Source organism: Chiloscyllium plagiosum, chromosome 7, assembly GCF_004010195.1.
Source record: "Chiloscyllium plagiosum isolate BGI_BamShark_2017 chromosome 7, ASM401019v2, whole genome shotgun sequence".
NCBI classification, from domain to species: domain Eukaryota; kingdom Metazoa; phylum Chordata; class Chondrichthyes; order Orectolobiformes; family Hemiscylliidae; genus Chiloscyllium; species Chiloscyllium plagiosum.
The window spans coordinates 91,766,533-91,779,911 of record NC_057716.1 but is presented as its reverse complement, the minus strand read 5'-3'; the positions used below and the strand labels follow the sequence as shown (position 1 = coordinate 91,779,911).

The 13,379-nt window shown below is 41.7% G+C and overlaps 1 protein-coding gene across 4 annotated transcripts in view; it reads left to right on the top strand.

Moving 5' to 3' along the window:
• ptpn4a (protein tyrosine phosphatase non-receptor type 4a) overlaps positions 1-13,379 on the top strand; it is a 343,217-nt gene that overhangs the window by 150,498 nt on the left and 179,340 nt on the right. For all 4 annotated transcript variants that reach the window (XM_043694229.1, XM_043694231.1, XM_043694228.1 and 1 more), the window contains one exon: positions 12,326-12,433. In XM_043694229.1, coding sequence (XP_043550164.1) covers positions 12,326-12,433 — 108 coding nt within the window. The remainder of the gene's footprint in view (positions 1-12,325; positions 12,434-13,379) is intronic.

Sequence of the window (13,379 nt, the reverse complement as noted above, 5' to 3'; positions counted from 1 at the left end):
GCTACTTTCTCCCCACCCCCACCCTCCTCTAGCTTATCTCTCCACGCTTCAGGCTCACTGCCTTTATTCCTGATGAAGGGCTTTTGCCCGAAACGTCAATTTCGAAGCTCATTGATGCTGCCTGAACTGCTGTGCTCTTCCAGCATCTGCAGTCATTGTTTTTACCTTGTTTTTACCTTCTAAATCACCCTGTCTTTAAAGAACTATGTATCTGAATCCTGAGGTCTCTCCACTCAATAACACTACCTAAGGCCCTATTTATAATTGTAGAAGTCCTGCCTTTATGTTTTACCAAAATGCAACACCTCACAATCATCTAACATCAACTCCATCTGCCACTACTTGGCCTGTTGGCCATCTGATCAAGGTCCTATTGTATTAAGAAACATTCTTCACTGTCCACTAGACGACCAATTTTTTTTGATTAGATTAGATTACTGACAGTGTGGAAACAGGCCCTTCGGCCCAACAAGTCCACACCGACCCACCGAAGCGCAACCCACCCATTCCCCTACATTTACCCCTTTACCTAACACTACAGGCCAATTCACCTGACCTGCACATCTTTGGACTGTGGGAGGAAACTGGAGCACCCGGAGGAAACCCACGCAGACACGGGGAGAATGTGCAAACTCCACACAGTCAGTCGCCTGAGTCGGGAATTGGAGTCGGGAATTGAACTCGGGTCTCTGGCGCTGTGAGGCAGCAGTGCTAACCACTGTGCCACCGTGCCGCCCTAATTTTGGGGTCATCTGCAAAATTAGTAACCACACCACCTATATTCACATTGAAATCATTTATGTAAAGGACAAAAAGCATAGGCCTCCGATCTGAACAATAATCCTCTCTCACGACCACCAAGCTAATTTTGTATCCAGTGGGCTAGCTCCCCTGGATTCCATGGGATCTAACCTTGCTGACTAATCAGCTATGTGGAACCTTGGCCAATGCCTTGCTTGAAGAATATATACATAACGTCAACTGCTCTGTCTTCATCAGTGTTCTTTGCCACCTCAAAAAAACTCAAATCAAGTTTGTGAGGCATGATTTTCCACGCATAAAGCCATGTTGACTATCCTTAATTAGTCCTTGCCTTTCCAAATCCTGTCCATCCAAATCCCGTCCATCCAAATCCCTTCCAACAAACAGCAATAACCTGCACAGTGATTGCAAGTTTTGAGAAGATTTGTAGTTCCGGTTGAGGTTCTGGATGTAGGTTTGTTTGCTGAGCTGGAAGGTTCGTTTTCGGACATTTCTTCACCATACTAGGTAACATTTTCAGTGAGCTTCCGAATGAAGCACTGGTGGTGTAACCTGCTTTCTAATTATATGGTTGACTTTCCTTGGGTTGGTGATGTCAACATCCACAAATGAAGCTGCATTAGAACATTATTTCAACGTGCAACACACACTGCAGCACAGAGGAACTGTGCAGAGCAAAGGAAAATCACCTATACAGTGCATTCAAAAACAATGGATACCGAATGAACACAGTCCGCTGATTTCTGAGCAACAAACCCAAACGAGCAGACAAAACATGTCCAGAAATCCTAGCCACTCTACCCTACATTGAAGACATCTCGGAAATGACTGTCAGACTACTTGGACCCCTTGACATCATGGTAGTTCACAAACCCATCAACACATTAAAACAATAGATAATGAACTTGAAAGACCCAGTACAGACAACAAGCAAAACTAATATCATTTACAAAATACCTTGCAAGAACTGTAACAAACACTATATTGTACAAACAGACAGAAATCTAGCCACAAAACGACATGACCCACTCTTACTAATATCCTTACATATGGATGAGGAAGGGCACCACTTCGATTGGGACAACACGTCCATCCTAGGACAAGCCAAACAGCGACACGCATGAGAATTCCTAGTAGCATGGCATTCCAACCGGAACTCTATCATCAAACACATCAACTTGTGATCCCATTTACCACCCCCTGAGAGAAAGAACAGGAAATGACATCACCACAGGAAATGGTGTCACCACAGGAAATGACAACACCAACCCAAGAAAAGTTAAACCTATAAATATAAAGCGGGCTACACCAGCAGTGCTTCATTCAGAGGTTCACCGAAGATGTTACCGCCTATCGTGACGAAACGTCTGAAAATGAACCTTCCAGCTGAGCAAGCAAACCTTCATCCTGCCCAGTGATGCCCAGTTTGGGTTCCACCAGGACCACTCGGCTCCTGACCTCATTACAGCCTTGAGTCAAACATTAACAAAGCAGTTAAATTTTGGAGGTGAGGTGAGAGTGACTTTGATATCACGGCTCCATTTGACAGAGCATGGAATCAAGGAGCTCGAGGAAAACTGTAATCAATGGGTATTAAAAGGCAAGCTCTCCGATGGTTGGAGTACAAATGGACACATTAGAAGATGATCGTGGTTATTGAAGGTGTCATCTCACCTCCAAGGTATCCCTGCAGAAGTTCCTCAGTTTCGTGTCCTAGACCCAGCCATCTTCAGCTGCTTCACCAGTGACCATTATTCCATCAAAGTCCAAAATGGGGATGTTCCTTAATGATTGCACAGGGCTGTTAAGTGAAAGCAGGCCATTATTTCATCCTCTTCTATCTTGATGTCTTTGGTGTTCGTGGATGAGTTGGTGATTATTTTCCAGAGTTCGATAGATTCAGGATCAGTTCCTGCGGATTGGAGGGTGGCTAATGTTGTACCACTTTTTAAGAAAGGTGGGAGAGAGAAAGCAGAAAATTATAGACCAGTTAGTCTGACCTCAGTGGTGGGAAAGATGCTGGAGTCTATTATAAAGGATGAAATTACGACACATCTGGATAGTAGTAACAGGATAGGTCAGAGTCAGCATGGATTTATGAAGGGGAAATCATGCTTGACTAATCTTCTGGAATTTTTTGAGAATGTAACTCTGAAGATGGATGAGGGAGATCCAGTAGATGTAGTGTATCTGGATGTTCAGAAAGCTTTTGATAAAGTCCCACATAGGAGGTTTGTGAGCAAAATTAGGGCGCATGATATTGGGGGCAAAGTACTAACTTGGATTGAAAGTTGGTTGGCTGACAAGAAACAAAGAGTAGTGATAAACGGCTCCATTTCAGAATGGCAGGCAGTGACCAGTGGGATACCGCAGGGATCAGTGCTGGGACCGCAGCTTTTTACAATATATACTAATGATATAGAAGATGGTATTAGTAATAACATTAGCAAATTTGCTGATGATACTAAGCTAGGTGATAGGTGAATTGTGAGGAGGATGTTAGGAGATTACAGGGTGACCTGGACAGGTTAGGTGAATGGTCACATGCATGGCAGATGCAGTTTAATGTTTTTTAGATTAGATTACTTAGTGTGGAAACTGTATGGTTATCCACTTTGGTGGCAAGAACAGGAAGGCAGATTACTACCTAAATGGAATCAATTTAGGTAAAGGGGCAGTACAATGAGATCTGGATGTTCTTGTACACCAGTCAATGAAGGTAAGCATGCAGGTACAGCAGGTAGTGAAGAAGGCTAATAGCATGCTGGCCTTCATAACAAGAGGGATTGAGTATAGAAGCAAAGGGGTTCTTCTGCAGCTTTACAGGGCCCTAGTGAGACCACACCTGGAATATTGTGTGCAGTTCTGGTCTCCAAATTTGAGGAAAGACATTCTGGCTATTGAGGGAGTGCAGCGTAGGTTCACGAGGTCAATTCCTGGAATGGCGGGACTACTTTACGCAGAAAGACTGGAGCGACTGGGCTTGTGTACCCTTGAGTTTAGAAGACTGAGAGGGGATCTGATTGAGACATATAAAATTATTAAAGGATTGGACACGCTGGAGGCAGGGAACATGTTTCCGCTGATGGGTGAGTGCCGAACCAGAGGACACAGCTTAAAAATACAGGATAGACCATGTAGGACAGAGATGAGGAGAAACTTCTTCACCCAGAGAGTGGTGGCTGTGTGGAATGCTCTGCCCCAGAAGGCAATGGAGGCCCAGTCTCTGGATTCATTTAAGAAAGAGTTGGATAGAGCTCTCAAGGATTGTGGAATCAAGGGTTATGGAGGTAAGGCAGGAACAGGATACTGATTAAGGATGATCAGCCATGATCATATTGAATGGTGGTGCAAGCTCAAAGGGCAGAATGGCCTACTCCTGCACCTATTGTCTATTGTTCAGGAATTCATGGATGGAGTGGCGTGAGTCTTCTACTAAGTGTTTTAGTCTCCGGTAGAGTTCCTTGGCTAATCTGTATGTTGGTGTTCCAGGGAGGACAGAGATGAGGAGAAACTTCTTCACCCAGAGAGTGGTGGCTGTGTGGAATGCTCTGCCCCAGAAGGCAATGGAGGCCTCCTGGTATTATAGGTCTGAGGGGGGCTCCTGGTTTGTGAACTTTGGGTAGTCTGTAAAAGCATGGTATGTTGAATCCATATGGTTTCATTTTTTTGGAAGTATGTCTTGTTTAAATCGCCTGATTTTCTGAAGTTTTTTGAGTAAGGCTGTGATTTGGTTCTCCAGTTGTGGGTCGGGTCTGTCGCCGCCTGTTGGTAAGTGTCAGTATCCGCAAGCAGTGAGTTCACTTTCTCAGAGTGCAGTGGAACCTTGATTATCCAAATTTCAGATTATCTAGACATGATCGCAAGATTCTGATGCTTGGCTAAAATGTGCTAACCAGTATTCGATTAACTGGATAAAATACTCTCCGCCCGTGGTGGTCGGATAATTGAGGTTCCTCTGTCGTCTCTTCTGCTTAAAATGATGGTCATACGTCCTTTGTCTGCAGGTGGGATTACAATGTTTTTGTCTTTCTTGAGTCCTTTTCGTGCTTTCCTTGCTTGTGTATTCAGTGTGTTTCCTTCCTATTTCCTGCTTAATGTTAATGCAACTGTCGGACTGATGGTCTGTTGGGGTTTCTTCTGTGAGTCCGTTGTCTTTCAGTATTGATTCTAATGCTGCATCCTTTTTGTCTGTGTCTCTGTAGTTGTAGTTTAACCCTCTTATTTGGATGCTTTTTCTGTATCTGTTAGAGGTCGGTCTAATAAGTTTTTTATCCAAGTTTTTCTGTTGTCTTAATGTTCTTATTTGTGAACTTGTCTAGTTTCTCCTGGAGGGCTAATTTTTTTGTTTTGTGTTTACTGCTGTTTGATGTTTATCGTTCGTTCTGGTGTGTCTGTTCATTCAGCGAGTGAAGGTTTTGGCGTGAAATTTCATGATTGTATTTAAGGAGTTGGTTTTTAAGGGGCCGTATTCTCTCCCCAGTTACTCTTTTGCTTTTGTATTTGTAGAATCTCTTTGGAATCTCCTTCATGGGCAGCTTTCTCAACAACTTTTTATGACATATGGAGTTGAATTGAGGGTACATGAGGAAATTAGCATAAGTATGTCATGTTATTCTGAAGAGATTCAATCAATTCTAATAATCATAACACCACAGGGCAATGACTTAACATGGCTACTGATCAAGAAAACATCCCTAATGATATAAAACAAAATCATCAGTGCCTCACCTCTTGGTTGTCAGTTAATGGTAATGAACCTTTTGAAAGAGACAACCCTTCTAACCACCATTAACTCTTAAAAATAAAACACAGACTCCTTTTTCACCCCTTTGTATCCCATGCTGGAGGAGATCACTTATTTCATGCTCATTAGTGTCATTAACCTATTTCCTTTAAGCTGTACGTACTGTTAATGGAATTTCGTTGAAGTTATTATCTGCAGCTTGCTGGCATCAATATACGAGCAGGGCGCACATGTTTTAGATTCCTAATCTCCACATCCAAGAGATTATCCTGATATGTCTGTCTTCGTGCATTTTCCCCCTCCCACCACCACCACCACCAAAAAATAGCTAATCCTTATTGTATTCTGTCACTCTGTCCAGTCTCCTCTGGCTAGGATTTATTGATTGTATTCTGGGTATTTTCCTGGAACAATACATTATGGATTCAATCAGGAATTAGGCTATTTTGTATTTGGGATTGTATAATGCAATAGCTTTAATAAATAATCTGAGTAAGAGACCCCCCCAAGGAATAGTAACCAATACATGGTAGAATTTAGAATTCAGTTTGAGTGTGAGAAACATAAGTCAGAAATAACTGTGCTAAACTTAAATGAGTAACCACATAAGGATGATGTTGAGTTAGTTGAAGTGGACTGGGGAAGAAGTTGGGAGAAATAGAGGACTGCAGATGGTGTAGAGCGGAGTTGATGAGTGTGGTGCTGGAAAAGCACAGCCGGTCAAGCAGCATATGAGCCGGAGAATTGATGTTTTCAAGCATGGTATAAGGAGTGAAGCTCCAAATGTTTGCAATTTCAAATAAACCTGTTTGACTATAGCTTGGTGTCACTTGACTTTTATCCTTATCCATTCCAGTCCAACTCTGGCCGCTCCACATTAAAATGGACAGTAAGAGCTTATTTAAATATACAATGGAAAAAGAGGCCAAAGTTCATGTATGCCTCTGAGAGAAAGAGGAAATGATAGAGGAGATACAGTATGTCTTTATGATAGAGTCATAGTCAAACAGTATGGAAACGGACCTCTTGGTCCAATTAATCTGCACTGATGAGATATCCCAATCTGACTTAGTCCCATTTGTCAGCATATGGCCCATATCCCTCTAAATCCTGCCCATTCACATGCCTCTTAAATGTTGTAATTGTGCCCACTTTCACCACCTTCTGCTTAAAAACGTTATCCCTCAGGTCCTTTTTTAAATCTTTCCCTTCTCACCTTGAACCTATGTCCTCTAGTTTTAGACTCCATCACTCGAGGAAAAAGACCTTGACAATTCACCCTATCTATGTCCCTCATGATTTTATAAACCTGTAAGATCACCCCTCAGCCACTGATGCTCCAGGGAAAATCGACAGCCTATTTGGCCTTCCCTGTAGCTTGAGGATATTAATAGAATTCCAAAAATAGTAAATAATCAAAGGGCCTGAGTCAGGTAAAAAATACACAACAAATGTCATTAGACTACAAGTCCAAGGGAAACTGGGGTTAAAGCCCATTAAGTCCCTTGGTTTTGATGGGTTGTGTCATAAGATATTAAAGCAAGTGGCTACTGAATAGTGGATACATTGATCATAAGCTTCCAAGCATCCTTAGGTTTTGGAAAATTCCCAGAGGATTGGAAACTGCCAGTGTAGCACCTTTACTGAGAAACCAAGTAACTGGAGGCCAGTTAGCTTAACATCATAGGGTGAATTGGGCGGCACGGTGGCACAGTGGTTAGCACTGCTGCCTCACAGCGCCAGAGACCCGGGTTCAATTCCCGCCTCAGGCGACGGACTGTGTGGAGTTTGCACATTCTCCCTGTGTCTGCGTGGGTTTCCTCTGGGTGCTCTGGTTTCCTCCCACAGTCCAAAGATGTGCAGGTCAGGTGAATTGGCCATGCTAAATTGCCCGTAGTGTTAGGTGCAGGGGTAAATGTAGGGGAATGGGTCTGGGTGGGTTGCGCTTCGGCGGGTCGATGTGGACTTGTTGGGCCGAAGGACCTGTTTCCACACTGTAAAGTAATCTAATCTAATCTATAATTGAAAAATTTTGATTCTATTATAAAGGATATAACAGCAGATCATTAAGACAAACATCACATGGTCAAACAGTAAGCATGGCTTCATGAAGGGAAAATATTCAGAGAAGGTGACATTTGTAGTACAGTTTGAATTTCTGGATGTAAGCTTACTCACTGGAAGGTTTGTTTCTCAGTGTTTTATCACCATACTAGGTAACATCATCAGTGAGCCTCCGGTGAAGTGTTGGTGTTCTGCCCTGCTTTCTAATATGTGTTTAGGTTTCCTTAGGTTGGTTATGTCATTTTCTGGGTTTTTTTTCCTCCGAGGGTATAGATGGTGTCCAAATCAATGTGTTTGTTGATAAAGTTCTGGTTGGAACAGAATACTGATGTTACCTAGAATGGTGACAAAACATCTGAAAAAGAACCTTCCAGCTCAGCAAATAAACTTACAAACAAAACCTCAACCTGAGCTACAAATTCTCTCAAAACTTGCTAACACTTAGGGTGCAATTCGCTTAAAGCTAGCCCGAAGATGGGAAACCAATGCCATTCAACAGAGCGACACCTGCAAACAGCTGTACTTCCTGCATGAATGCCTAAGAAATCCCACCTGGAACTCTATCAACAAACACGTCAATTTAGACACCATCTACCACCCTCTGAGGAAAAAAAAACCCAGGAAATGACATCAACCTAAGGCAACCTAAACACTTAAGTTGAAAGCAGGACATGACACCAATGCTTCACTGGAGGCTCACTGATGATGTTTGCTGGTATGATGACGAAACATCTGAAAATGAACCTTCCAGCTCAGCAAGCAAACTTACATCCAGGTGGTAACGAGCAGGATAGATTGATTTCCAAAAGGCATTTTGATGAGGCAACTTAATAAAATAAATATATTAGTTCAGATAGAAGACTAGCTGATAAAGTTGGAATAAAGGGCATGTTGTCAGGTTGGCAACCTGTAACTAATGGAATGCCACAGGGATCAGTGCCTGGACCACAGTTATTTACAATGCATGCCAATGACTTGCATGACAGAACTGAACATACTATCACCAAGTTTGCTGATAGAAAAATAGGTGGGAAGCCAAGTACTGGAGATGGCGCAAAGAGTCTGCAAAGGGCTGTAGAGAGGCTAAGTGAGTGGGCAAAAACCTGACTGATGGAATATTACGTTGAAAGATGTGTGGTTATGCACTTTGGCAGAATGAATAGAGGAGCTGAATGTTATTTAAATGCGGAAAGCTGCAGCAGAGAGAGATTTGGGGTTTTGAGTGCAGAAAACACAAAAGCTAAAATCCAAGTTTTAATAGGGAGATAAAATATTGACCTATATTTCAAATGGAATGGATTATAAAAATAATTGAATTGAATTAGAGTTGAATTAGCTTTATTGTCATGTTGTGGTTCTGTTCGCCGAGCTGGAAATTTTTGTTGCAAACGTTTCGTCCCCTGTCTAGGTGACATCCTCAGTGCTTGGGAGCCTCCTGTGAAGCGCTTCTGTGGTGTTTCCTCCGGCATTTATAGTGGCCTGTCCCTGCCGCTTCCGGTTGTCAGTTTCAGCTGTCCGGTGTGGCTACTAAGGATAGCTGGTCGTGGTGTTTCGTGGCTAGTTGATGTTCATGAACATCAACTCGCCACGAAACGCCACGACCAGCTATCCTTAGTAGCCACACATGCAGACGACAAGCAACATGAATTCAACTGGGACAACACTACCATTATAGGGCAAGCCAAACAAAGAACAGCCAGGGAATTCCTAGAAGCATGACACTCATCCACAAACTTCATCAACAAATACATCGACCTGGACCCAATATACCGGCCACTACAGCGGACAGCTGAAACGGACAACCGGAAGCGGCAGAGACAAGCTACTATAAATGCCGGAGGAAACACCACAGAAGCGCTTCACAGGAGGCTCCCAAGCACTGAGGATGTCACCTAGACCGGGGACGAAACGTTTGCAACAAAAATTTCCAGCTCGGCGAACAGAACCACAACAATGAGCACCCGAGCTACAAATCTTCACCCAAATCTTATTGTCATGTGCATTCAAATACAGTGAAAAGTTAAATCATGACTACTTACAGTGCCATCGTAGGTACAAGATACGTAGGTACAGCCACTTAAGTATTTGGTGCAAAATAGAAACAGTAATAACATCCTTAGCATAAGAATGAAAAGAAAAAAAAACTCAATTTACAGTCCTTCCACCCTAGTCTGTGCAGGCACCTAGCCTCCAGACTGCACTGAGCCAAGTCTCCAGACCATGCCAGGCTTTGAAACTCTAGACCTTGCCTCTAGTCCACTAGAAGCCTTGACTCCTCGTGACAGCGTCCAGGAGTTGGCTCCCCATGATGGCCTCCAGTCTGGGAAGCATCACTAAAATTATAGAAGGCACTAGTTCACAAGGTTGATCCCAAATACGGAGCAATTTCACTTATGAAGACAATGACTAAGTTGGCCTTGTATTCTTTGGAAATTAGATGAGTGGATACTGTATTGAAACATACAAGATTCTTAAGGGGCTTGACACACTAGATTAGATTGTTTCCTCTTGTGGGAAGTCTAGCACAGTAGACATAATCTCAGGTTAGATAGTTGCCTACTTAAGGCCGAGAATTCTTTTTCCTGAGGGTAGTGAATCTATACAATTCTTTACTGCAGAGTGCTGTCAATGCTGGATGAGTAAGTTATTCAAGGCTAAAGGAGATAGATTTTTATTTTCTAGGGAATCACAGATTATGGGGATAAGGCAGGAAAGTGGAGTTGAGGATTATAAATTTCCCACCATCTGATTGAATGGCACAGCAGATTTGATGGGCTGAATGGTGTGCTGCTTTGTGTTATGGTCATATGATGAGGTGCAACACTACTCAGAAGTATACAATATCCTGAAGCCTTCCTGGCCAAAGTGGTGTCCTTCATTCCATAACATGCCTTTGTTTTTAGAATGCTGCTAAATAGTGTGGCAAATCTTGATTTTAGCATGAGATCCAAGTCTGATCTCTCATAAGATAATGCCCCCCCCCCCCCCCCCCCCCCCCACTTTGAACTACAAATTCATGGTGATATCAGAGATCTGTTGTTTTGATGCTCTGATGTTTGTTTGCCTAGAAAATGTGAAATTTTCATGACCCTAATCAGTAGGGGGCCAGAACAGTATTGGATGACTTCCTGAACTCTGTTTAAAAATCACACAACACCAGGTTTAATTGGAAGCACTAGATTTCAGAGTGCCGCTCCTTCATCAGGTGGTTGTGGAGGACACAATTGTAAGACACAGAATTTATAGCAAAGGTTTACAGTGTGGTGTAACTGAAATTATACATTGGAAAAATACCTTGATTCTTTGTTGAGTCTCTCATCTGTTAGAATGACCATGATAGTTTCACTTCTTTCATATGTAAATCACAAAACGTTTTTTAAAAGTTATATTCTAGGTTAACTGTAACAATTGGAGTCAGCCAGATGCGATGTTAAGAGATGTTAAGATGTTGAAGGTGTTAGCCCCCTGTGTTCCCTGTCTGTGCCATCGTATTTAGACTGATTCTAATCTAAAAAGTGAATTAAGACTCTTACTTGCAGTTTTGAGCAAAGTACAATGTAACTCTGCAAGTACAAATTCACCCCACAAAAGTGTGTGTCTGTCTGGGATGGGGTGGGGGTTTGAGAGTATATGAGTGTGCGTGTAAAGTGTCTAAGTCTGAGAGAATGCATGTGAGAATGTGGGTGAGTATCTTTCAGACTCCTACAGACACACTCCCACACTCTCACATGCATCCTCTCTCAGACTTTATACATGCATGCACTGTCTCTCTCACACGCATGTGCACGCACTCTCTCTCTCACACACAAGCACTAACTCTCTCACTCTCAAACCCCCACCCCAGACATGCGCGAGCACACACATGCGCGTGCACACATTCATTTGTGGACGAATTTGTACTTGCAGAGTTACATTGTACTTTGCTCAAAAATTGCATGAATCCATGTAAGACTCAGTTAACCCACTTTTTAGATTAGAATCAGTGTAAACATTATGGCACAGACAGAGAACACTGGGCTAACACCTTCAACATTTTAACATCTTATCTAGCTGACTCCAATTGTTGCAGTTCACCTGAAAATGTAACTAAAAAAAGTTTTGTGATTTACATATGAAAGAAGTGAAGCTATCATGGTCATTCTAACAGATGAGAGACTCCACAAACAATAAAGATATTTTTCTATGTATAATTTCAGTTACGTGACGCTGTAAACTTTTGCTATAAATTCTGTCTCTTAGGATCGTGTACTCCACAACCATCTGATGAAGGAGCGGTGCTTCAAAAGCTAGTACTTCCAATTAAACCTGTTGGACGATAACCTGGTGTTGTGTGATTTTTAACTTTGTACACCCCAGTCCAATACCAGCATCTCCAAATCATTCCTGAACTCCTTTAGTGTAAAGATAGAATTCTTTTTTATATGGCTGCGTGCTTTAAAGGTTTATGGAATGAAATAAATAAAGATATTTTGAAAAATAAATTACTGTAGTCACTAATCTCTAATAACCATAGTATGCCATTACCTGCTACCAAGTGAATTCTGGTATAGTAATGTCATCTCTTATGTGCCTGAAGTGAACTATTGAGTGAAATTCTTCACATTTTGTCTTCCAATAATAATGGTACATTAAAAATACATACATCATAGCTCCAAACACATGTATGGCTTGCAAGTTGCAAATTAATTTGCAGGGTGGTCATGCAGTATTCGAGAGATATATTTATGGTTGATCTATTTTTTGACTTTGCAGAAACACGATCAGGGTCATGTCCTATTGGATTTAGTCTTCAGACACCTTGATCTGACTGAACGAGACTACTTTGGTTTACAGCTAGCTGATGATACATCAGACAGCCCTGTGAGTAGTGGTTTCAGTGTCCTCACTTGAAATGATTTCAGAAGCTGTTTAATTGACTATAGATAAAATGAAGAATGTGTCCTTATGGGTTTATAACTTCATGTTAATGTAAATCCTTATTGTTTAATATTAGCCATTCCAAGATTAAAGCTTTTTTTCATTAAAATGCACTAATTATATTTTTGAAAACTTTAGGCATTTTGTTTTTATTGGAAATCAATGTCCTGACTGAGGACTTCTTTTGACAAGAATAATGCATTTTTAAAAATGAATACAATTATTGTGCTGTGAAAACTTGATGCCATGTTTGGTGATTTTGTTTTGTGATTTAGTAATTCTGGTATAATATGAGTTTTATCTTTGCCTGAAGGAAGTGCTAATTAATGGTCTATTTTACTCTAATTGTACTGTTAAAACTAACTCCTGTCACACTGCATATTTTACACTGCTTGGTTTGATTCTAATCCAACGAGAAGCATATCTGCTATACATTCTGGAATCCACCATAATACTTCACAGAATCTCAATTGTTATGGTATATAATGTGAATACTGCAGCCAGTTGCCCCTCACGATCCAAATGTAAAATAATACATTATTTTGGTGGGGGGAGTCCGAAGGACATGGGCATAATTTAGAAGTTAGTATTTATTGTCTATACTTAATTACTGTCACAAAATTGGCAATGTCTTGAATCATTGTGCTAAAGCTGCTCCAAAAATGTTGTTGGGTAAGATTTTCAATCAAGTAGTGATGGAATAACCGATATATTTCGAGGTTAGAATGTTATGTCGAGGAGAACTGGATGGAATTGACATACTCTTGCTGCTGGATCAATGGTGCTGGAAGAGCACAGCATTTCAGGCAGCATCCGAGGAGCTTCAGCAAAATCGACGTTTCGGGCAAAAGCCCTTCATCAGGAATAAAGGCAGAGAGCCTGAAGCGTG